Here is a 22,591-nt window from a genome sequence, read left to right as displayed (position 1 = left end):
ACGATCGTCTTAGGTCGGGAGCGACGTACGTTTGCCTGGCATGTATGCGCTGTTGGTGCACGTCGCTTGATGCCCTCTCGCGAAATATGCGCTGGTAGCTTCCCTCATATGATGAACTGTCATTCGTCGCAGCTCTTCCGAAACAAATGCCTGACCAGACATACATTTCAGTCCTCGTAATGCGTCCTCTTGTCTCTCTTGCAGGGAGTTTCATCAAGCCACGATTGTGATCAGGTAGGGCTGCCACCGCACCAGGGGTTTTCAACCGCAGCGCGCCTTGCGCACTGTGTGCCCGCACGACGGTCCCTGCCAAGATTCTGTGCGACCTCGACCACACAGGAGTGTCATAGATTTAGTCTGGCCCGCAGGCTCTCCCCCGGCGCCTGGCTCGTGGCGGAGGCCACGCCCTCCCCATCCTGCATGCCTGGTCACCGGATTCCGGGGACCCTGCTATGCCTCGCTCTACTCATCGCCGCGCTTCCCCTCCCGGCGCTGGCGCAGCAAGCTGGAGAGGACTCGGATGAAGGTGGGAGGGCTGACTGGGCCGGGGGCTCGGGGCCCCTGCCTGGGCCACACATGGCTCCAGACCATGGTGGCCAGGCATCCCCTGCCCAGGCAGCACGATGCCCCCTTCCTCACCCCCTCCCACAACAACCCCCACCCCACCCCCTACCCCACCCAAACAGCCGGGATGTCGGCCCTCATCGCCGCCTGGCAGGGGCTCCCGCCGTCCTGGTTGCAGGGCACGCCACCCTGCTCCTCGCCCAACTGCTCCTCCGGCTCGGGAGCGCCGGCCTGCACCTGGCAGGGAGTCGCCTGCCTCCGCGGGCGGGTGGTTGGCATCGCCCTGCCCAACAGCTCGGGCGAGGCGGCGGCGGGAATCACGGGGTCCATCCCGTCCGGCATTACCGACCTGACCAAGCTGCAGCAGCTGGACATGCGGGGGAACCGCATCTCGGGCCCTCTGCCGGGGTTCATTGCCAACCTCACCGACCTCTCCAGCCTCCTCCTGGCCGGGAACCAGCTTGGGGGCCAGCTGCCAAACGGCCTGGGCCTGATGCCGCGTCTCTCGGTCCTCTCCCTGGCTGCAAATTTTTTCGAGGGTGGGCTCCCCGCTTCTTATGGCAACCTGTCCACTCTGACCGTGGCAGACCTCTCGTCCTCTGGGTTTTCAGGCGAGTTGGGGGGGTACAAAGGGGCCGCCGCAGGGTATGAGGTGTACCTCGACCTGCTCATAGGCTGCAGCAATCCTACTCTGACCCCTCCTGTGTCCCATTGATCTCAATCCCCTGCAGGACCTCTGCCTCCCAGCTGGGCCTCGATGTCCAGCCTACAGAATCTGGACCTGAGCAGCAACGCCCTGGCAGGTGGGTGGCTTGCATCGGGGCGGGGGCGCAGTAAAGGCCCGGGAAAGATGCCGGGGTATCAGTGGGGAGCACTGGGTGCCGAGGCGTCAGTGGCGACGCTCAGCTGTCCCCAGTAGTCGGCATGCGGGCATGGTATTCAAAGTGCATGGCCTTGTTGCAACCGATCCCCAATTTCATACCAACGCATCCCTTTTCATCAGGCGGCCTGCCTTACTCCTGGGGCTCCCTTCGCAGCCTGTCACAGCTTTTGCTTGGTGCGCGGCGGTGACTCGATGGGCAAGGAAATGACAGGATGGGCACCACAGTGTCGGGTGGCTGGCGTCTCATGTGTCCTGCTGCCTGGTGCCGGGAATCGACAATCTCCCAGGCACCGCAGTCCACCCCATGCCTTCCCTCCCTCCTCTGATGCTTGCCCAGGTGGTAATCAGTTAACCGGGCCCTTACCAAATGCCTGGATCATGATGTCATCCCTGGAGGTGCTCGATGTACGATATAACTGTGGCATCTGCGGGGGCGTTCCTCCTTTCCAGTCGAGCTCTGGGGTGGACCTCATGGTGCGACGCGTCTGGGTGGGGCGGTTGACGGGAGGAGCACTGCGCTCCTTGCTCTTGAGAAGGGTGTGGGGTGCGTCGGGAAAGAGGGGGGCGTCCATCGCCACCGCACCCCTGCTTGCAGCCGCCTGCATCCCTCTGACCATCTGCCCTGTCATCTCATCCCTGCCCTGCACAGATCTACTCCCGCGGCTCCAACCTCGGCTGGCAGTGCAGCTCCAGCAACTGCAGGCGTGGTGAGACCGGCCGGTCCGTGCCAGGGTTCTTGGGGCTGCAATCCTGTCCGGCGCCCCCACACCATCCCACCTGCATGCCAGCCCTGGCGCTTGCGCTGGCGGGCTCGAGCCCGACGCTGCCCTCCATCCATCCCGGAGTCTCAGCCTTGCCTCTGTGCCCCCCCACAAACCTTCCCGACCTTGCAGGTAGCTTCTCGCTGGGTCTCGTGGGCCAGGTCATTACCGCCATCCTGGTGGTGCTCCTCATCGTCATCATGTGCTGCTGGCGCCGCGTCATCCTGTTCCGACGCGCGGCCGCCACGCCGCGCGAGTCGCGCGGCTGGCCCCTCGTCCGCGCCGTGCTGTCGGCGCGGTGGGCGCCACAGGCGGCACTGCCCCCCAGCCCCCGCATGTCCAGCGTCGGCGAGCCGGGGGGGGCCCCCCGCCTGGGTCCGGTCCGCGCTGCGCCCATCAAACCCCCCATCGTCGTGGTCATGCCGGACGGGACCACGCTGTGCACCGCCAGCGTGGTGGATGGGCCCTCCGACGCTGAGGAGGATGAGGACGGGCGCAGCCGCCAGGACAAATCGGAGGAGGGTGGCGCCCTTGGGGGGGCGGGGCGGGGGCGGGGGCGGGGGCGGTAGCTCGGGCAGGCTCCGGCGCCGCCCCAGCGCCCCTCCCTGGCGCCGACCCGGCCCCCCTGCCCGGCGCTGCGCTTGCGGGGGATGCGTGGCATGGCAGCCCCGGCGCGCTCGCCGCCCGGCAGGCCTCCTCGCTGGAGATGGCGGAGCGGGGCGCGCGGCACCGCCACGGCAGGAGGTCGCGGCGGCACGGAAGGCGGGGCGTGCCGGCCATCCCCATGTTTAGCATGGAGGTAGATGACGACGACAGCGGGGGCGAGCCCGCAGTTCCCGCGCCGGGTGACTTGCCTGCAGTTCCCGCGCCGGGTGACTTGCCTGCAGTTCCCGCGCCGGGTAATCTGCCAGCCAGGCCCGCGCCGGCTGACTCGCCTGCAGTACCCACATCGAATGCCTTGCCCGCCGGACACACGGGGGGAAGTCTGCCCGCTGCGGACCTGGGAGGTCCTGACCGGGCGAGGGCGGCGCGGCCGGCCTCACCGGGCCCCTGACTTGAATCCCCTTGCACTTGCATACACGCCGATTCTTTTAACTTGGGAGCGCACAAGGCGAGTCCTTCGAAGGAAGTTGCAAAGAGGGAGTAAGGTTCTGGGATCTGCAAGAAAAATTCATGAAGCCTGCTGGGGCCCCGCTGAGCCAGGGCCGTCCTCCACATGCTCCTGCTTGGGGGGTGGCGGCGGGCTGCCCGCCGCGCCCTCGCCGGACCCCACCACCGCCCGCACGGCGGCCTCCTCCTTGTACGCGTGCTGCGCCGCGCTGCGCTGCGCTACGGGGGAGGTGGGTGGTGAGGCCCCCCGCTCGTCCTCTGGCTCCGGCTCCGTGCAGCGCACCAGCAGCGAGGTCTGCAGCGACAGCTCCACCGCCAGCGCCAGCTCGGCCTCCTCGCTGAGTGGCAGCGCGCCCGCGTCCCTGGGGGCAGTGATGGGGGGTTGGGTGGAGTCAAAAAAGGAGGGAAGGGAGGTGGGATTATGACGAGGCCGGAAGGACGCTCGCCCGCCAGCATGGCCGTGGATGCAAACATGGCCCAGTGCAGCGCCCTCTGTCGCCAGCGCCACCCTCAGACACCCACTGTGGCGCACAGCCCCTCCCTCATCGAATACATAGGCCCCATAACCATGCTGGCCCCGCACGAAATAGAGCACTCAAAGCAGCACGCACCTCCCCGCCCGGTGCTCCTGCATGGACAGCGCCAGCGCGGCCGCCAGCGCGTCGTCCTCCTCGTCCGCGGCCAGCTCGGCGGCGGCGGCCGTGGGGCCCCCGCCCCCCGCCGCCCCGCCCCGCCCAAGCCGCCGGGCGCGGGGCGCGCCGGCGCCTGAGGAAAGCGCGGCGCCGGCAGCCGCAGGGTCCATGAGGAACACATCAAAGCCCAGCAGCTCTTCCACACGCAGCGCGCTCAGCATGAAGCCAACCGCCTCCTCGTAGAAGTCGTCAGGCCGCACTGCAAGGATTGGAAGTGGGTGGCCGAGGTCGCCGTGCCCTGTGATGCCTGGCCTGCCGCTGCGATGGCCTTGCTCATCACCTAGCTGGCCTTTCGACCCCGACCAATCCGGTCCTCCCCCATCCCCACACCTTTGACCCCCCCCACCACACACACTGAAGAAACATTTCCCAGCAGCCTCCTGGCGCACCCGAGTTGTGGTCGCCGTCGAAGAGGCGGAGGCGCGCCTCGCCGCCGTAGGCGCGCACCAGCCGCCGGCTGTGCTCCGCCGAGACAAAGGTGTCCTCCGCGCCGTGCCCAAACAGCGCGGGGCACTGGACCGCGGGCACCGCCTCCACCGGCGCCACGTCGTCGATGCTGAACCCCGCCCGCCGGCGCACGGAGCGCTTGAGCACCGCCAGCGCGACCTTGGCGATGGCGCGCGGCATGCGCAGGCTGTCGTCGCTGGAGCCCAGCTCCAGCATGAGGTCGCGCAGCCTGGCAAAGGGCGAGTCCAGCACCAGGCCGGCGATGGAGGGGTCGGCGCGCGCGTAGAGCATGGAGGCCACGCTGCCCATGCTGCGGCCCCACAGGCCGATGGTCAGGGCCGAGCCTTCGTCGCGCAGATAGCGCACCGCCGTCGCCACGTCGTCCACCTCCCGCGCGCCCAGGGTCACCCACTCGCCCTGGGAGCGGCCGGAGCCCTGAGGGTGTGTGAAGAGGGGAGGAGGCATGGACAGTCTGGTGCAAGACGAGGGTTTCCAGGGGTGCAGCTGGAGGTCGGCGCGAGATTATAGGGACGAAAGGGGGTTGGTGGGTGCCCTGGGAAGGTGGAGCCCTGAGCCTCGCGATCTGGATAGCGCTGGTGAGGCCTGTCTAGCGACCTGTTGATGTCTCCCAAGCAAGGAGATTGGCTGAGACTGCCCGGGCACGACCCCTGTCGCTCAGGCAGGGAGGTGCTCCTTGTTACCACGACAACCTCCGCCCCGCCTGTACCCCAGACCAAGGATGCAGCCCACTGAGAGTGTGTCACCCACCCAGCGCACCGAAAAGTCCAGGCTGAAGACGGTGACGTGGCGGGGCAGGAAGTGGTAGATGATCTCCTCGGCGTCGCGCCGGCTGCCCGAGTTGCAGTGGCAGTACACCACGACCGGCAGGCGCCCGTCCTTGCTAGCGACGATGCAGGGCCGGAAGTGGCTGCACAGCAGGCGCTCGCCGCGCTCGTTGTGCAGCTGGCGGGGGGGGGTCAGGCAGGCTGGTGATTTGGCGGGGGAGCTTCAGGCGAGTGTCGGTGCATGGATCCTCTTGAAAATGCAGATGCAGGTGGCACGCTATCAGCCTCTGAACAAAGCGAAATGCAGTGTACACGATGCACGCATCCAACACCACGGGGCCGGGCCAAGGTGGCTGAGCCACTGGCCTGGCATGCTCCCCACCGGCCCTTTGACACACCCCCACCTCCAGGTCCTGGCGATAGTACCGGGCCTTGCCGAGGCGAAAGGAGGCCCGCTGCCCACCCACAAGGTCCTCGTCGGTGTAGGAGTCATCACGGGGTGGTCGACAGACAGCATCCACCAGTTGATCCCACACCCCCGTCAGTCCGCTCATAGTCCAGGGATCACTTTCGTTCAAAGTGCAGGCAAGCCGAGAGGCGCGGCATGTCCCTCGGGGCTATCATCGAGGCTGGTGATGATGTAGAAGAAGGTGAAGGGCGGTGAGATCTCTGCATTCCACACGGTTCGTCGCAAGGATGCGCCGGGGCATGATGGAGCACCAGGTTGTGCTCGCGCGCCCGCATACCGGACACCGAGAGCTCACCAGGCTCCTGGGCGCGCAGCTTTACCCGGTCGTGCACAACGCACGTTGACTGTTTTGCATCCACCATACCAACGCGTTCATTCAGCCGCTGTTTTGTCGGGATGGCGGATGCGGGCAGCAGTCGCAAGCGGGCTCGCAAACTCGCCCTGTCCGATTCCGATGAGGAGCTTTCCTCGGAAGACGAGTCGGACATGGACTATGAGGAGGAGGAGCCCGCTCCAGCCCCAAAGTGAGGGGTGTGGCGCAGGCCATGGACTGGGTTGCATGGATTCGCAGTGCAGGCTCCTCCAGTGGGGCATTGGCTCAACCCTTCTGTGTTCCATCTCCCTCCACACCCCTCCCCAGGCGCGGCAGCAAGCCTCGTCCCAGGAAGGCCGATGCCTCGACGCGAGGCGAGGACGACAGCGGCGACGAGGCGGTGGCCTTCACCGAGGCCGACCTTGTGGAGGACGAGGCTGACGCCGCTCGGTGCGCACACATGCTGGAATCTAATCTGGGAGAGGACATTACGAGATGGTGCATTGTGGGGCCTATACATCACATCTGAGCTGCAATGTGCAGGTGCAGGGGTTGCTGGCTCGCCCATGTCCCCAAATCTCCACCTGGCTTGCCTCCCCCGACGTACAGGCTAGCCCAGATGACGGAGCTAGAGCGAGAGTTCGAGCTGGCGGAGCGTGCGGAGCGGCGGCAGCAGGAGGTGCAGCGCCGCAAGCTGCTGAAGCAGACGGGGAAGGCGGCCCAGGAGGCGGCGCACGGCCCCGTCCCGGCGGGGCCCACAGTGGCGGGGACCCGGAGTCGGGGCGAGACGCTGGCGGGGGAGGGCGCGGGGCGGTCCATGCGCAGCGGGCGGGAGGAGAGGGAGGAGGCCGCCAAGAAGACGGCCATGCAGGAGCTGGTGGCTGCCAGGAAGGCGCGGACGGAGGGCAGGTGTGTTTGAGGAATCTTGTCGAGTTGTTGCAGGGGGCGCAGAGCTGTGATGGGATTCCAGTTGATAGTCTGGTGGCGCCCTAGCTTCCTGATCCAACAAGTTGAGGGAGGGGAGAATGGACTCCTGGGGAAACTTTAAATATTGTGTGCAATCTTGAGGTCAAGGAAGAGATTGGGTACATGTTCAGCATCATCCCGTCCCGCCCAGTTTCTCACGCCCTCCTCTCATCCTCAAGCAGGGGCCCGGCTGCCGACGAGGAGGCGGAGAGGGACGAGAGCCTTTCCAGGTCCCCTTCGCCCCGCCGTGCGCGGCTGCCGTCGGATGATGAGGACGAGGCACTGTCAGGTATGCATGGGGGGGCAGCCGGGCTCGAGGCTGGGTCAGGTGGCTGTCGTCTACCGCTGGACGACACAAAGGAAGTGGTCCTGCTGTCATTCTCATCAGTGTCAACCCACAGAACATCACGCCACGCTCTCCTCTCCCCCACCAGACCTGGAGGAGGACGGCGCGGCGGGTGGATGGAAAACGCGGCAAGAGGACGAGGAGGAGGAGGACGAGGCCGCCTTTGAGGACGTGTGCAGCGTCATCGTCCCTCGCTACAAGCTCGAAAAGTGGCTGGGGGAGCCCTTCTTTGCCGCCACCATGCCCGGCTGCATGGTGAGGAGCGAGGAGGGTGGAGCGAGTTATTTTCCAGGGCTGGGGCATCTGGGCTGCATGACCTTTTCCAGCAGGGGTCGCCGTGACAGCTCAAGGGACCCCCCGTCACCCCGCTGCACTGTGACCGTCGCTCCACCCTCTCCACACCCTCGGCCTGCTTGGTCCCACGCCCCTCCCCTCTTGCCCCTCCACCTCCTCCTTTCTTGCTCAGGTCCGCGTCTCTCTGGGTACACGTACATGCTCCGACGGCATCGCGCGGCCCCACTACATGCTGGCGCAGGTTGTGGACGTCGAGGAGCGCGCCCCGGGAGTCTACAAGTGAGCGCAGTGGGGGGGGGGGGCCAGTTGGGAATTACAGGGGAGCGGCGGGAGGGGAGGTTGCCTGGGACAGGGAGTTGTGACAGCGGATGGGAAAGGCAGTTGCCAGGGCTGTTGTTGCAACCCATTCGCAAGGGGGAAATATTTCAGCGGCAGGGTTGCCAACAAGTTCTGGGCGGCGGTTCATTCCTCTGAGCCTGTACCCGTACGTCAGGCCCTGAGCCAACCCACACACGCACTCCCACCCGGCGCCGAAGGGACTCTGGGCAGCCCTGGCGCAGCCCCTACCCCTTCGGACCGAACCAAGAGAAGACGAGCACCTGGCTGCGGGTGGCGCGCGGCTTCAGCGAGCGCGGCATGCCCCTGGCCCTGGTCTCCAACTCGGCTGTCAGCGAGGCCGAATTCGAGGCCTGGCAGCGCGCCTGCAGCGCAGACCGCCGGCCCCAGCTGGGGCGCACGGAGGTTGCCGAGGTTGCCCGCCGCATCAAGGACGCCGAGACGTGAGCTGCAGGCTGTGGGGTTCCCGAGGCAGGCCCAGGCCGAGGATGCATTGTGGCAGAGGTCCAGGCGGCGGCGGCAGGATCATCATGGCGAATCGATCCGGCTGCGCGCACCGCCGCAGGGCGATTCCTAGACATGCTCTGCATCGTCCAGACCCTGCGCCGACGCTTTACTTTCTCGACCCAAACACACACACAGGTATACCTACACCGCCGCCGACGTGGCGGCGGTCTTGGAGCGTAAGCGCGCCAAGGGCGAGGGCGCCCGGAATGCCGCCCTGGAGAGGGCGCGGCTGGAGCGGGAAAGGGACGCGGCCGCAGAGGCGGGGGACGTCGTCCGACATGCAGAGTGAGCCGCGGGTGCCTGGCAGGGAGGGGGGTTGCAGGATGAGTGATGGGGCCTTCTTCCCGACAAGGAGATGCAGGGATTGCCGGTGGGCAGAAGGGCTCGGACTCTGGCCGAGAGCCAAGGCTGTGGCACGATGGAAGCACCCACCCAGCAAACACACATCGGCGCAGCCTTGAGAAGGAGCTCAAGGAGTTGGAGGAGAGGATCGAGGTGGCCTCGGCCCGACGGGGTCTGGGTGTGGGCATGGAGGACATCAACAAGAAGAACAGGAACATCAACTTCCAGGTGGGGCTGGAGGGGGCCGAGGGCATGTTTGTTTGTATCAAAGAAGCGCTCTCCCCACCACGTGGAGTGCTACGGCAGCAGGCTTGCCAGGTACCCTTGGGGAATGGCGCCCCTGCCGCCGTGCAGCATGCCTGTACCCTGGCATCCATCGCCGACCCAAGATGTCACCTCGTCACCGCGCCTCCCCCTGGCGCAGAATGCCCTGAACAATGTCTCGAACAAGGTGCTGGAGGGGCCTGGTGGTGCTACCAAGGCCGAGGGTAGCAAGACCTTGGACCCCTTCTCCCGTCGGGTCACCCGCCCCCAAAACTACTGGAGCACAAAGGGCGAGGAGGCAGGGACGGCTGCCGAAGCGGCCTCCGGTGCGTGGATGGTCCTCGCAATGGGCGGGGGGGGGCCGTCGCATGCGCAAAGCGATCTTGAGGGTCGGTGGGGCAGGCTGAGCGACACTCCCTTCAGCCGGACACGCCTCCATGCTCACCGACCCATCCTCTTGCAGAGCCGGCCCCAGCTCCCAAGGAGCCCGCCACCCCCGCACCCGCCGCCTCGCCCGCCCCCGCCCTGCAGCACGTGGTGGATCTTTCCTCCTTGGACCTGTCCCTGCTGGAGCGGCCGCCCGCGCTGCACCCCCTGGCCCGGCGACTGCTAGGCGCCGCGGTGGCGCGCCAGGTCAGCTCCGCCAACGCAGAGCTGGCGGCGCGGCCGGGCGTACAGCCCCTGCATGGTGCCGCCTGAGGCCGCTGGCGTGTGATTCTTCCCGGCGAGCATGGGCGTGCACTAACAATGGTGCAACCCCCCCGGCCTCATCACCCTCCTTTCAAGAATCCCCAGACCCTTCAAACACACTCACGTCGATGAGTACATGTAGACAAAATCAGTGTGCAGGCGGCACCAGGAGCAGGCGCGACGCGGGTGACAGGGGAAACGGGCTTTGCGACCCAGGGAAACGGCAACGAGAAAGGGGGGGAGCGTCGAGGCTCCCAAAAAATCAAAGGCGGCGGCCGCCCCCGCAAGCGCGTCGCCGAAAACATCAGGGCCCCAGGGAGGAAGCGTCCTCCTCCAGGGACTCCAGGTCCACGCGGTTGAAGAGGATGAGGTAGCGCTGGGTGCGGGAGACGCTGAAGACGATGCCCAGCTCCGCGCCACGGGTCATGGGGTTGCCCGACGCAAACTGGAGCAGCTCGGCATTCACCCACCGCGGGTTCTTGAACCCCTGACGTCGGAGGGAGGGGGGTGGTAGATCGGGACGAGGGTTTCAAGGATGGGGGTGAAGGGTAGGACCAAGGGTACCGGCGCTGGGCCGATCATGCAGGCCCGTGCTTGGATGTGCTCCCTGTCGCTCCTGACCCACCCCTGGACACTCCAAGGCAAGCCGTGACCCCAACAAAAGTCCCGGGCCACAACGAACGGGGGGCCCCCAATCGTGTCTCACTCACCGGCTCGGCGACGCGGCCGCGGCCAGCGTAGCGTGCGGTCACCCCCAGCTCCGGCGGGTAGCCCTCCACGGCGGTGGGCAGGCGGTGTTCCCGCCCCACGCGCGCCTTGAACGAGAGCTCCCCTGCCGGCACGTTGCGGTCGCCCGTGATCTTGGTGGCGTGCACCCACTCGTCGCCGTCGCGGCGGCTGCGCGCCAGCTGCACCACCTCGGGCCCATGCGGCCCGAACTGGCCCAGGTAGACGCCGGCCAGCGCGTCGCCGCGCGGCGCGCGGATGCGCCGGAAGCTCACGCGGTCCTGCAGCTCCGGCTCGGCGCGCGGCGCGCGCGGGGGCGCCGCCGAGGGTGCGGCGGGGGCCGCCCCGCCCCGCGCCCCCTCCGCGCCGCGCCGCGCGCCGCCCGACTGCGGGCCGCTCACCGGACCCACCTCGGCGTGGACGGGGATGTTGTAGCGCAGCGCGCGCAGCGCGCGCGCGTCGCGCTCGCGCTTGGCCGCCACCGCCGCCAGCGCCGACTGCAGCGCGGACCAAACCTCGCCGTCCACGCCGTCCACGGCGCCCTCCAGCTGCTTGGCCACCGCCTTGAGCACCTGCTCCATGGCCCCCGTCGTGCGCAGCGCGGCCTCGGCCTGGGGGGGTGGGATCGAGCCTCTCACTGTGAGTGCTCGTGTGAGTGCTCGTGCAAGCGTGCGTGCGCATGGAGAAGTGGGGCTGGGTCCGCACATCCGCGCGCGGGGCCCAACAGCACATGGAGCGGGCCCGGCGGCCAGCGCCGCCGCCTCGGGCTCCAGCCGCCCGGCCCCGCTGTGCGCCAGCACGCCCTCCCTCCAGCCCGAACGCCGACCTCGCTCCAGCCTGCAGCACCGCCCCACCCTCGACACCCCACTACTCTCCCCGCTGCAACACCCACTTCCAACGCCCTCCCCACACACACCGACACCGCACCTCGTCTGCGTTCTCCCAGGTGGGCGGTGGGGCGGGCGGCAGCTCCGCGCCCGCACCGCTGCCGGCCCTCGCCGCCGCGCCCGGGCCCAGGATGTCGACGTCGGCCGGCGGCGCGGCCGTCGCCGTCGTCCGACCGGCGCTCACGGCCGAGCCGAGGGCGTCGCCGGTCTCGCCCGCCGCCGGCTTCGCGTCAGCCTTGGCATCCGCACTCTCCGCTGCGTCGGCGTCGACACCCCCCACGACAGCGCCGCCGCCGCCGCCCCTCGCCTCGCGGCGCCAGAGCGCCAGCGCCGCCTCCACCTGGCGCGGCTTGACCGACACCGAGAAGGCGTCGCGGCCGTGCCATTCCAGCGCGGCGGGGACGCAGGGCGGCGTGGCCGGCGCGGCGCCGGCGCGCGCGCCTGGCCCCGGCTCGGCCACCGTAGACGCGCTGTCCACCCCGTCGCGCGCGGGTGGCGCGGGCGCGCCGTCGCCGTCCGCCGCCGCCGCCGCCGCGGCCCAGTAGGAGCGCGCGCCGCGCCCGCCGGGACCGCCGCCGCGCCAGGCGCCGCCGGCCAGGTCGCCTACCGCGCCGCGGAGCGAGGCCACGAGGCGCGCCAGGTGCCCCGCCGACGGCCGGCGCGCGTCGGGCCCGGCGGCGCCGCCGCCGCCGCGCTCCCGCTCGCGCCGCACCATGTCCAACATCGCCGCCAGCTCCGCGAAGCGGCTGGCCTGGCGCCCCGCGCCCGAGGGGTCGGGCATAGGGGCGGGGGCGGGCGCATCCGCGGGGGCGTCGCTGGACGCGGCGTCGTCGTCCTCCTCCTCCTCGTCCGACGCTCCCCGAGGCAGGCCCGCCTCCAGCGTCAGCAGGCGCTCGAGCGCGCGCACCAGCTGCGCGCGCGAGCCGGGCGCCGCGAAGCCCAGCGCCGCCGCCTCCTCCTCGTCGTCGTCGTCCTCGGCTCCGTCCTCAGCCCCGTCGTCGCCGCCCGCGTGCCGCGCGCGCGAGCCGTCGTCGGTGCGGCGCAGCAGGCCGCCCACCTCCAGGCCCTCCTCCTCCTCGTCGTCCTCCTCGCTCTCCACCTCCTCCGTCTCGTCATCGCTGTCCAGCACCTCCACGCCCTGCACCGCCACCACCACCTCGGCCAGCTCGTCGCCGTCCGCGCTTTCCACCTCCTCGGCCTCCGCGGGCCCCAGCACCGCCACGGCCTGCGCCTCCAGTGCGCCGCCCGCCCCGCGGCGGAAGTGCATCTCCAGCACAGCCTGCGCGCCCGGGTCGGCCTCGCCCGCGCCACCATCCTCGTCCCCGCCGCCCAGGCTCACGTACTCAAACACCGCGTCCGGGGCCCAGCCCAGCGCGGCGGCCAGGTCGCGGCCCGAGAAGGCGTGCGCGGCATAGTGCCCGTACCGCCGGCTGACGCGGATGAGGTGCCCCGCCACGTCGCCGCGGTCGCCGCGCCCCGACCACCAGCCGGGCAGGCCCGCCCAGGCCATGTCGCGCAGCGAGGCGGCGGCGGCGTACCGCTCCGCCGCCACCGCGCGGTCCAGCTCGGCCAGCGCCTCGCCCAGGCAGTCCTGCGCGCGGATGCCGGCCAGGCGGTCGCGCAGCGCGGCGGCTGCCGCGTAGGCGTCCAGGGCCACCGAGCTGTCCAGCGCGGCGCACGCCTCTTCGTGTGCCTCGGCCTGTGGTGGCGTTGGTAGGGTTGATGAGGGGAGCTGTGAGAGGGTGGGTGATGATGCGGGAACCAGGGCGGGGGGTTGCGGGCGAGAATAGGGGGGAGGGACCAGCCAATCATACAGACCCTGGCACCACCACACACCCCATCCCCATGCTCCTCACCAGGGAGTGCGTGCGGGCCATGACTGCCTTCCAGTCCTGCCAGTCCGCGTCCTCCTCCAGATCCGACGCAGTGGCCGGCGTCAGCGCAGCCTGCGCAGCGGCAGGGGCCTGGTCGACAGAATTGTCCACTCCGGCGCCGACCTCCCGCGCCTTCTGGGGCGGGGCATGGGTGCTGCCTGGGATGCTCGTGCGTGGGAACGGGTCGCGGTGCCTCCCACCGCTGTCGGGGGCGGCGTGGCACGCCCGGACCACGCGGGCATGGCGGCAGGTGCGGGTTCGGGGAGGACTTGCAGGCGGGTTGCCCACGGTGGGGTTCTTGAGTCTCACACCCGGCATGGCCGACGCTTGGGGCCGCAGCTCTCCAAACAGTGGCTGGCCTTTAAGGCGTCCAAATTCACGCTCCTGTACTGGGCAAGGGCCCGGGCCGGGTCTGCCCGACGACAGCAGCGGGCGCTGTTATCTGGGGGTCGTGGGACAGGGGGAGGGCCTCGCTGGTCCAGATCAGGGATCTAGAACACTTCTCACAGCCCACCAAGCGACAGGCACTGCCCGCATGCACCGGAAGCGCACGGAGTGACAACATGTGCCACACCACCCGCCTTACCGACACGGACTCCGGGTGTCGCAAACACCAGACGGTCCAGAATGCTCACTTCAACCCTGGTTCCTTCCAGAGGTGCAGTGCATGGTTCGTTTGTGGGGACCGTGGTACTGGTGGTTTTGGAAGATACTTTCTTCTGGGATCCTTGGATGTGTGTCGCGCCCCGACGTGCATTGTGTTGCTGCTGCGCTGGAAAGCAAGGAAGTGGGGGTAGTCGAGCAACCCACAAGAAGCGGCGCCGGGCCTGGCGCACCATCCTTCCACTCTGCGCGGGCTTGCTCGCCAGGGGTTCAACTTATGATGAGTAGGACAATCAACCTCATGGTTGAAGGGCTGGTGGCCTCAAGACTATCTTGTTACAATTCACCAACCTAGCGAAGTCCATTCTGACCCCCCCTCCCATCCATATTTTCTCTGAATGTTACATATTGGAAAGTCCCGATTTGGCATGACTGTATTGCTTAAATCTTGACCTGGATGCCTCGGCCGAACCTGTCCAACGAGCCGCACCATCAGTAAGGGCGGAATACCGCCACACCACAAGGACTTGAAATAGTTGCGTTCGGCATTTTGTTTTGTAGTGTACAAGTCTATCAGGATGAGGTCTTTTGAATTCCTTGCTCGCCTCGAGGGCGCCCAAGGTGCCAGAAATCTGGCCTCAAGTAACATTACCGCCTAGAGGCGGGAGGCCGTGAAATGATACATCTGGGAACTGCTACAAAATGTCCACGTAAACCACCTAGTATCAGTCCATAACCTGCGGCGTCCCAGCTCGTTGTGGCCGGGGATGCGAACCCCCCAGCGCAGCTCCTCATGGCCTGTCTTGGGGCGGCAGCCTCTTCATGAGCAGGACCAGCGGTTCCCGTCGCAGCTCCAGCAGCGCCTGCCACCGCGGCTGGGTGCCCACCCTGCGGTACCCTGCGCGCGTGTACAGGGCCAGGGCCTGCAGGTTGCCCGCCTCCACATGCAGCGCCATGCTGCGGCAGCCCCAGGCGCGGGCCCGTTCCTCTCCGGCGGCCACCAGCAGCATGCCCAGGCCTGACCGCCGGCGGTCCTTCATCACCGCCAGGTTGGAGAGGTAGGCCATGTGCTTGCGGGCCACCTTCCTGCGATGGTTGTGTGGGCAACGCTGATGGAATGAGGTCAGGTGCTTAATGCTGTAATCATGCTCGGTGTGGCCCCCCCCAAGAAACCGCACCTCTGCGCCCCCGGGCGGGGTCTGCGCGGCGGGAGGTTGACGCCGGTGGCGTCGATCACCACGACGCCGAGGACTTCATGGCTGACGGCGCTGTCCTCACGGACGGGCGCCGGCAGGAGCCGGCTGAGCAGGGGCGTCAAGGTGTGCGACCTCGACCGGGGACTGGGCTCGGTCATGAAGAGGCAGCAGTACCGTCCAAACTGCTCCTGGGCCTCTGGCAGGCAGGCTGCGCAGAAGAAGGGCATGACGTAACTAGCAGGGGTCAGATGTCGATAAAGGCAGCGCAGGGCGCACAGCCTGGGGTGAGGATGCCTTGTGCTCCTGGTATCACGATGGCTGCAGGCACAACCACCAGCGGCCAGGCAGGCCCACCCACTCCTTGCGCTTCCCCTTCCCTAGTGCTAGACCTACATATGTGGAGACCCAGGACCATCTCTAGCTTCAGGAGGGGCCACCACAGACGCTTCTGGGTGTGGAATACGGAGGCATGCATGTCGGCAATGGACCAAAGGTCCTCACTCCGGGCTGCCAGCACCGGGAGCGGGTGGCGCGTGCTTGCTCTGGCATTCCCAGTCTCGGGCCCTGGAACAACGGCGCCATGACTTCTCAGGCTGAAGGAGCAGGGTGCTTGCCGTGCATGGCATCCAAGGGGTCGCGCTGGCTGGGGGCTGTCGGATTTTACTGCCTGGGGCCTGTGTACTGTCGAGGCGTGCAGACGAAGGGTCATCGTCCAGCCATCTGGATATCACATCAGAGGCTGGATCATTCAGCACCGCAAAGAGGAGCATCATCCCCTCGATATTGCAAGTTTGAGCCCAGCGGAGCGTTCCGTGGGTGCCGCGCATGCCGGCAAGATCTTTCATCCGAGATTGGCTTGCCGGGCAATGTCGATGTTGGCACGACAGCCCGGTCGTGCAAGATCGGCCCTTTTTCGGGTTGAGAGCATCCTCACCTGGTCCTACGTGTAGATGATAATGTTAAGATGGCATACAGGATGCCCCTCCCGACATTGATCATGCGGGAAATGATCTGTGACGGCCCGCCGCCCTTGTTGTCTTTGGCCCGTCAGAACTTTAGCGCTGAGCTGACTAAAATCGCAACTCAATGACTGAATGGCAGCAGTGAAGCTCTGTAAAGCTGTCGATGTGATGCTTTGGCTGGCAGTTACCGCGTGTGGCGTGTTATCTGTAGTCACCCAAGTGTCCTGCTTCTCATGAGCGTGATGCTTCTACATTTGTCACTGGGTGGGCGGTTCTCAACCCCACAACAGCCGACAAACCCCAATAACTCTTCAAATCCGATGCTTGCAATGGGTAGACCACAGTAGCATTCTTAGGGGTATGTCAAGGTCTTGTTCAGGGTTGACCTAGGCTGGTTGGGCGCTCCTCACAAGGGCATCTTCCTGTGTGGCTCAGCTCACAATTAAATCTCGACAGTTTCTCCATCCAAGCCCCTGCAACTTGGACGCGCACCTCAGCTACACCCCTCTTCTCTGGCAGTATGAGCTACAACAAGGGAGGGGGCACGCTAATCGAGATTGTCTCGGATTGGCAGAGCAAGGCCATGCGGTCGCCAAAATCTGGCTGGCCTGGGCGGCAGGCCCATCACCAACTTGCACACTTACACACACACAGTCACACGCCCGCGCCCCTGCATGTCGAACCCAGACTGTTTAGCGCGGGATGGACCCTGGCGACAGCTGCAGGCCCATGCGCAGGACGTCGCCCAGCGCGCGCAGCGCGCCCTGCGCCCCCGCCGCCACCTGGCGCCGGCGCAGCAGCACGGCGTAACCCAGGAGCAGGAGCAGCGCACCGCTGGCCAGGTACGCGGCACCCGCGTCATGCGACGGGGCGGCCTCGCCGGGGTCGCGCGCCGCGGCGCCCTCCCCCGCCTGCGCCCCCGCTCCGCCGGTGCCGGAGATGGAGGCCAGGGCTGCGGCGCCCGCCTGGCGCCAGCCGCGCAGCCCCTGGCCCAGCCACTCCTCGGCCGCGCCGCCCAGGCCCGCGCGCGGCCCGGGCGAGGCGGAGGCAGGCGAGGCGGAGGCGGAGGCGCTGGACCCGCCGTCCCCCGCACCCAGCGCGCCCAGCGCGTCGCCCAGCGCGTCACCCAGCGCGTCGCCCAGCCCGCCCGAGGCGCCAGGGCGGGGCACCGCGCCGCGCGCCGTGGAGCCGGCGCGCAGGGCGCTGACGGCAGCGCAGCTGCCGGTGAGCGGCGGCGCGGCCTCCCCCGGCGGGAAGGCGGCCTCCAACTCGGCGGCCAGGCTGGCGCGCAGGGCGGCGGGGATTGGGAGCGCCGACTCCCGGAGCCAGCGCGCGGCCTGGGCGGGCTCGTGCAGCTCGGGAAGCAGGACCTCGAATACGTAAAGGTGGAGCAGCGCGGCGTATTGCCGGCGCGACCAGGGCGAGGAGCCCGCCGGCGACCGCGTGGCCAGCAGGTCCAGGGTCACCTGCTGCGCCTCCAGCCGGCGGTCGGCAAAGTCCAGGGCCAGGGAGAGGTAGAGGAGCAGGGAGGCGGCGGGGGTGGAGGTGAGCCGCCCAAACAGGGCCTGCAGCTCTGACTTGACCGAGCCAAACCTGGGCGTGCATGGGTGTGTGTGTTGGGGTGGGTGGGTGGGTGGGTACTGAATGGTCAGCAGCAGCCATGCCAAGCCAAGCCAAGGCTGCTGCCTTGGCTCAGGGTCTGACTACCAAACTGCAAAAGGGTGTGAGGATGGATCCCCTCACCCTGCATGGCTCAGGCAGCAGCTACTGAGTGACCAACTGGCACCCCATCACATTATTCACCTCTTTGTCTCGTACAGGGCCTGGATAAGCACCACGGCAGCTCTATCCTCCGCATCTCCTGACCATGTACGACATGACAGCATGGAAGACGTCACGAGGTGCTGCTGCCCAGCGACTTAAAGCACGTGCACTTCCTGGACATACACCAGAAACGCAACCCCTCGGACCCGGAGGCTTGCCAGTCGCCTCACCTGGATTGTACATAGTGCGCTGCAGCACCTCTCTAGAGAGTCTCTCGGCTTCAGAGAACTCATTGAGAATGAGGTGCCGCTCGCAACGGCCCAGCAACTCCTCCAATGGTTCCGGGTCCACCATCGGCCCAGGCTCCGGGACGGAACTGCCCACCATTGGGGTGTGGCAACACGGTTCACGTGTTTGACGACATATTTTTAGATCCTAAGCGTCTGGCTTGTTTCAATTGAGTGCCGCATTATACACAAGGAAGCATGTCGTAGGCGCACCCCGAGACGAGGAATCGCGCGCGCACCCCGCCCTCCAGTCAAAGTCATCATCAGGCTGAAGATTCTCTCGGCCAAAAATCCAGAGGTAAACAAGGAAGAATCGGCAATAAAATGCATTATTGAGTGCTGCATTGAGAGTAATGAAGGCTGAGCATGGAAAACTCAGGGCTGCCCTGAGATGTGCAGGCTCTCCCTGGAGGGCGAGCGCTGCGGGATAGAGTGTGCCAGCAGCAGCAAGGTGTGCAGGGCCGTCGCCTCGATCTCCTCGCTCCACACGACCTCCAGCAGCGCCAGCTTGATCTGAGGGGAGGGGCACAGGAAGGGTTCATCACGAGCTGGGACCACGGCGTCGGCAACTTGGAGGCAGCTGGTCAAGGCCTCTGCCCCCTGACTGTCCACTCACCAGCGGATCTGCCGCCCAAGCCGCCTCCGCCTGTGCTCGGGACACGAAGACGACCTCTGCGCCGTCGGGACCGACCACCAGCCTGGCGCCCTTTAGCCCAGCCTGTGCGGGTGTTTCCTGGCCCGGTGGGAGGCCTTCTGAACCTGTGAATGAGAAGAGGAAGGCCAAGGTTGGCAGGCAGGCAGTTTGGGGGGGGGACTTGCGATGGGAACCGGGCACTTAAACCTATGGCAGGGTCCCGGCCCCTGACACTCCATCAACCAGCCGGCCCTCACCCTGCAGGATGCGCCAGGCTCCCACGACGCCGCCTCCTCGGTGCTCCGCCAGCCTCCAGCCGCCGCCTGGGTCCCGCAGCGATGCCAGCGTTTCCCACGCCCTGGCAAAGCCTGACTGAAAAAGTGAGCCGTGACGCGGGTCGCAGGGTCCAGCCTCCTGCTGTCCTGGCTTGTCAGGGCTCTCCAGGCAGCCATTCAGCGGTGATGTGGCTGGGATGCCGGCTTGGGGCCTTGGGATCGGGAGCTTCTCCGGAGAGCCCATCGGCTTCCCCTCCACAGCAGCTGCGCGGTCCGTGGCGGCTGAGACCCCCAGCGCCCTCAAGCCTGGGACGGGGGAAGGCGAGAACGACGCGCAGCTGGACTGCGTGAGCAGGGTTGTGCTGGTCAGGGGGTCCAGGAGGGCGCTGACTGGGCCTGGGGTCGCAGCGAGCCCACATGGCCGTGGTGACGGGCCGGGCGTCGTCAGACCTAGGGAACGCCCCTCGGCGTCGGGGGTGTTGCAGGCGCCAGCATTGCTGCCGAGTGGAGGTGTGCAGGCGCCAGCATTGCTGCCGTGTGGAGGTGTGCAGGCGCCGTCGTGACTCTCGTTGGGTTGCCAGACCACCATCAGACTGCCGCGCAGCACAAGCACGAGGCCGGGCTGGCTGCCCTCCCCCACCGCAGCATGACTCACTGGGTCGACGCCCGCGCCAGGCTGCAGGCGGTGCACCAGAGCGTCGGGCGTCAGCAGGGCCTGGAGCGGCGAGAAAGGGTGGGCGCCGTCCCGCTCGGCGGGACCTGGGCCACCGCCCCTCGCCCAGGGGTGCTGCAGCACCGAGTCGAGCGTCCAGCGCCGCGCAGGGTCCTGCGAAGGGAGGGCAGGGCGGACATGAATCCTGCACAGGGGCACTCTTCTCTCTTGCATTGCATGGCCGGGCTCCCAGACCATCGGTGTACCTCCCCTCTCCTTCCCCAAAGCATGCTCCCCCCTTCAATCCCCCTCCTGACACCATCTGTCACCCCTCACCCTCTCCATGCAGCCGCGCAGCAGCTGGCGCACGCCCTCGCCCAGCGCGGGTTCACTGGGGATGACCAGGTCCTGGGTGTGCAGCGCCTCGTACAGCTCGGCGATGGAGGTGGCGGGGAAGGGGATGGTGCCGAAGAGGAGTGTGAAGAGGCTGGCACCCAAGGAGTAGACGTCGGAGGCCGGCGTGCTTGAGCAGAGATTGAGGGGGTTAAGTGCGGGGAGGGTTGATTGGCGGTGGAGAGTCGCATGGGTGGCAGCGACGAGTGCTGTGAAACGGCCCTCGTCACTCTGGGGCGCCGTTGTGTGCATCACACAGGGTTCCTTCCCACTCATTCTGGCAGCCAGCCCGACAGCCCTCCTCCCACATGCACACCGACCCCACAACACACGCCCACCAGGGTCCGGCCTCGGCGCAGGCCAGCTCCGGCGCGAGGAAAGCGGGCGTGCCCCGGGGCCTGTGGATCCCCACGCCGCCGCCCTCCCAGCCGGAGCAGCCAAAGTCGGTGAGCATCACCCGGGACCCCAGCAGCACGTTCTCCGGCTTCAGATCGCCGTGCACAATGCCCAAGCGGTGCAGCTCCGCCAGACCCTGTGTGGAAAGGAGGGAAATGGGGCGCAATTCCTTGACCCAGGTCGAGGCCCAGCCGGCACGGCGACACCAGGCCTGGGAGCTGCAGGCCCAGTCCCATAGCACCATGTCCTTGACTGGCGATTTGGAGACGCAGGCCTCGCTCCTGACCAGCCTCTGCTCTACCTGGTGCAAAACTCGCCACCACCCGACTGATCCCTTCCTCGAACCCATCCTGTGTGAGTATTCCCCTTCCATCAGACAACGCGCACCTTGGCCATGCCGTGGAAGGCGGCGCGGGCCTCGGCCTCCGGCAGCCTCCTGCCCGCCTCGAGGGACGCACGCGTCAGCACGGGTCCCCCCTCCGCCAGCGTCATGACCAGCAGGATCTTGGTGTGCCCCGGGTCGTCAATCACCTGGGGTGCGGGATGGGTGAGAGGCACGTCGCAGGGTCCAGGGCGGGGAAGGAGGTGGGGGGCACGGAGAAGAAGGCAAGGGGGCGCATCGTCGCTGCGACGGCGCCGCATCACCCCTCGCGATCCTTTCCCGAGCCCCGTGGCCACACAAAGCGCCACCGCCTCCCGATGAAATGCAGCAAAACCTTCCCCCACCGTGGGATCCCACCTCGTACAGTCGGGGCAGGTTTGGGTGGTGCAGGCGCGCCATGACCTCGATCTCCCGCGCCAGGTCAGCGGCCGGATCTCTGCGCCGGCCCGAGCGCGACAGGCCGCCGCCCGGCGGCGGCCGCCGCACCGCCTTGAGCGCCAGCAGGCGCTGAGTCAGCACGTCCATGACCAGGAACACGCGCCCAGACACGCCGCGACCCAGGAAGCGGACCATGGCGTACTGGTTGAGGAGTACAGTGCCCGGGAGGTGCGTCATGTCCAGGGTCGCTGTCCGACGGATGGCGGTGGCCGCGCCGGCCGGCGGATTGGTGAGTGGGGCGTTCAGGCGGGAGTTGGTGGAAATCTTGGGGTCCAGCCTCACTCTCGCGAGGTCCGGCCGGGAGGCCAAGGGGAGGACATTGTCTGCGGCCAAAATTGGCAAACCCTTGGCCGCCGTGGGTAATGAGACAGAGGCACATGGGGGAGCGCCATCCTCGCTACTGCTGCTGCTGCTGCTGCTGAAACTGCCATCAAGATTGCAACTGGGCGTCCTGAGGGGAGAGGGGTGGGGAGGTGCGCTGTCAGGCTCTTGGAGAGCGCTCCGCAAGGGCGCGAGTGGGGGCGAACCACCGGTTGTGAGTACCTGCGGGCTGCAGCCATGTGTCAGGGAAGCGCAACGGCATCAGTGCTCCATGTGTCCAACATACCCCCTGGTTGAACAGGGATATTCCCAGCCGCCTCCCTGTGCACAGATCAGAGACCCGCACCCGACCTCTCTGCTTCAGGGACCGCGGATCCAGGACGGCTCTCCGGGAGGGGCCGATCACAGCTTACACACGCCCCCATCCCCTGCGCCAACAGGGAGCAGGGTGCTGTGCTTGACATGGCATGCCCAGTCAACCTTGACCCCCCTGACTACAGGTGTCGGCGCAGCCCACCATCTCTGAGGCCCAAAATACGCCTTCTGCGTGGTAACGTGAAGGAGCACAGCATCCACCACTTCCCCCACCTGCAGCACTGAGGCGTGTCAGGACGGTACGGCATCAGGAGTGCGCAGCATGTAAACCCCTGTGGCAGGCACTGGGGTGGCAGCAGTCTCTGGATCAGAGGGCCCTACTTCAGGTTGCAGCAGCCCAGGGGGTGCCTCTCAGGCTGCGTGCATGGTCGGGTGGCTTTGATCTGTGCGCGATCCAAAGAATGCGATGGTGGAATGGTCGCTGATGGGTGAAATACTGTAAAATAGTGCAGCCTTGCAATTACGATCCATTTGAGCCCGCAAATTGAACTGGCAATGCGGAATCGTGAATCACCCCGCTGCGCAGTGCGAGCGGGCCATGCGGAGCACACCCGGCACTGGGTATGAGAAGTACGGCACCGGTGGCGCGCAGTCTCGCCTTCTCCATTTTAGGCATATTCGATCTGCCTGAGCTGCACTTCAGCTCGGCATGATTCC

At 67.1% G+C, this 22,591-nt stretch overlaps 9 protein-coding genes across 9 annotated transcripts; 3 read left to right on the top strand and 6 right to left on the bottom strand.

Annotated features, from left to right (window-relative positions):
- Positions 1 to 691: 691 nt before the first annotated feature.
- On the top strand, positions 692 to 1,279 carry F751_4250 (putative leucine-rich repeat receptor-like protein kinase; the record flags this gene model as incomplete). The annotated part of the gene is made up of 1 exon (XM_011397160.1): positions 692 to 1,279. The coding sequence occupies one exon, from the start codon at positions 692 to 694 to the stop codon at positions 1,277 to 1,279; it is 588 nt and encodes a 195-aa protein (XP_011395462.1).
- Positions 1,280 to 1,321: 42 nt separating this feature from the next.
- Positions 1,322 to 3,000, top strand: F751_4249 (hypothetical protein; the record flags this gene model as incomplete). Its single annotated transcript, XM_011397159.1, has 5 exons — positions 1,322 to 1,367; positions 1,785 to 1,921; positions 2,097 to 2,154; positions 2,341 to 2,730; positions 2,900 to 3,000. The coding sequence occupies 5 exons, from the start codon at positions 1,322 to 1,324 to the stop codon at positions 2,998 to 3,000; spliced, it is 732 nt and encodes a 243-aa protein (XP_011395461.1).
- Positions 3,001 to 3,379: 379 nt separating this feature from the next.
- On the bottom strand, positions 3,380 to 5,796 carry F751_4248 (Uncharacterized protein YqkD; the record flags this gene model as incomplete). Its single annotated transcript, XM_011397158.1, has 7 exons — positions 3,380 to 3,505; positions 3,602 to 3,680; positions 3,930 to 4,003; positions 4,130 to 4,209; positions 4,400 to 4,892; positions 5,235 to 5,420; positions 5,647 to 5,796. The coding sequence occupies 7 exons, from the start codon at positions 5,794 to 5,796 to the stop codon at positions 3,380 to 3,382; spliced, it is 1,188 nt and encodes a 395-aa protein (XP_011395460.1).
- Positions 5,797 to 6,107: 311 nt separating this feature from the next.
- Positions 6,108 to 9,778, top strand: F751_4246 (RNA polymerase-associated protein RTF1-like protein; the record flags this gene model as incomplete). The annotated part of the gene is made up of 10 exons (XM_011397156.1): positions 6,108 to 6,235; positions 6,352 to 6,474; positions 6,634 to 6,933; positions 7,173 to 7,279; positions 7,425 to 7,591; positions 7,803 to 7,909; positions 8,167 to 8,409; positions 8,609 to 8,758; positions 8,929 to 9,043; positions 9,611 to 9,778. 10 exons carry the CDS (start codon positions 6,108 to 6,110, stop codon positions 9,776 to 9,778), a joined length of 1,608 nt encoding a protein of 535 aa, XP_011395458.1.
- Positions 7,618 to 8,037, bottom strand: F751_4247 (hypothetical protein; the record flags this gene model as incomplete). Its single annotated transcript, XM_011397157.1, has 1 exon — positions 7,618 to 8,037. The coding sequence occupies one exon, from the start codon at positions 8,035 to 8,037 to the stop codon at positions 7,618 to 7,620; it is 420 nt and encodes a 139-aa protein (XP_011395459.1).
- A 295-nt stretch (positions 9,779 to 10,073) lies between the features above and the next one.
- F751_4245 (Protein EXECUTER 1, chloroplastic) lies at positions 10,074 to 13,574 on the bottom strand (the record flags this gene model as incomplete). Its single annotated transcript, XM_011397155.1, has 5 exons — positions 10,074 to 10,256; positions 10,480 to 10,776; positions 10,897 to 11,106; positions 12,512 to 13,081; positions 13,239 to 13,574. The coding sequence occupies 5 exons, from the start codon at positions 13,572 to 13,574 to the stop codon at positions 10,074 to 10,076; spliced, it is 1,596 nt and encodes a 531-aa protein (XP_011395457.1).
- Positions 13,575 to 14,650: 1,076 nt separating this feature from the next.
- F751_4244 (hypothetical protein) lies at positions 14,651 to 15,282 on the bottom strand (the record flags this gene model as incomplete). The annotated part of the gene is made up of 2 exons (XM_011397154.1): positions 14,651 to 14,945; positions 15,038 to 15,282. The coding sequence occupies 2 exons, from the start codon at positions 15,280 to 15,282 to the stop codon at positions 14,651 to 14,653; spliced, it is 540 nt and encodes a 179-aa protein (XP_011395456.1).
- Positions 15,283 to 16,709: 1,427 nt separating this feature from the next.
- F751_4243 (hypothetical protein) lies at positions 16,710 to 18,135 on the bottom strand (the record flags this gene model as incomplete). The annotated part of the gene is made up of 4 exons (XM_011397153.1): positions 16,710 to 16,851; positions 17,287 to 17,610; positions 17,821 to 17,878; positions 18,012 to 18,135. The coding sequence occupies 4 exons, from the start codon at positions 18,133 to 18,135 to the stop codon at positions 16,710 to 16,712; spliced, it is 648 nt and encodes a 215-aa protein (XP_011395455.1).
- Positions 18,136 to 18,443: 308 nt separating this feature from the next.
- F751_4242 (Serine/threonine-protein kinase ssp1) lies at positions 18,444 to 21,415 on the bottom strand (the record flags this gene model as incomplete). Its single annotated transcript, XM_011397152.1, has 7 exons — positions 18,444 to 18,581; positions 18,685 to 18,827; positions 18,960 to 19,803; positions 19,966 to 20,152; positions 20,361 to 20,554; positions 20,806 to 20,949; positions 21,320 to 21,415. The coding sequence occupies 7 exons, from the start codon at positions 21,413 to 21,415 to the stop codon at positions 18,444 to 18,446; spliced, it is 1,746 nt and encodes a 581-aa protein (XP_011395454.1).
- Positions 21,416 to 22,591: the final 1,176 nt, after the last annotated feature.

The sequence above is a fragment of the Auxenochlorella protothecoides genome (assembly GCF_000733215.1).
Source record: "Auxenochlorella protothecoides strain 0710 unplaced genomic scaffold scaffold5, whole genome shotgun sequence".
NCBI classification, from domain to species: domain Eukaryota; kingdom Viridiplantae; phylum Chlorophyta; class Trebouxiophyceae; order Chlorellales; family Chlorellaceae; genus Auxenochlorella; species Auxenochlorella protothecoides.
The sequence above is the reverse complement of the archived record's forward strand: the minus strand, read 5'-3'. Positions and strand labels throughout refer to the sequence as shown.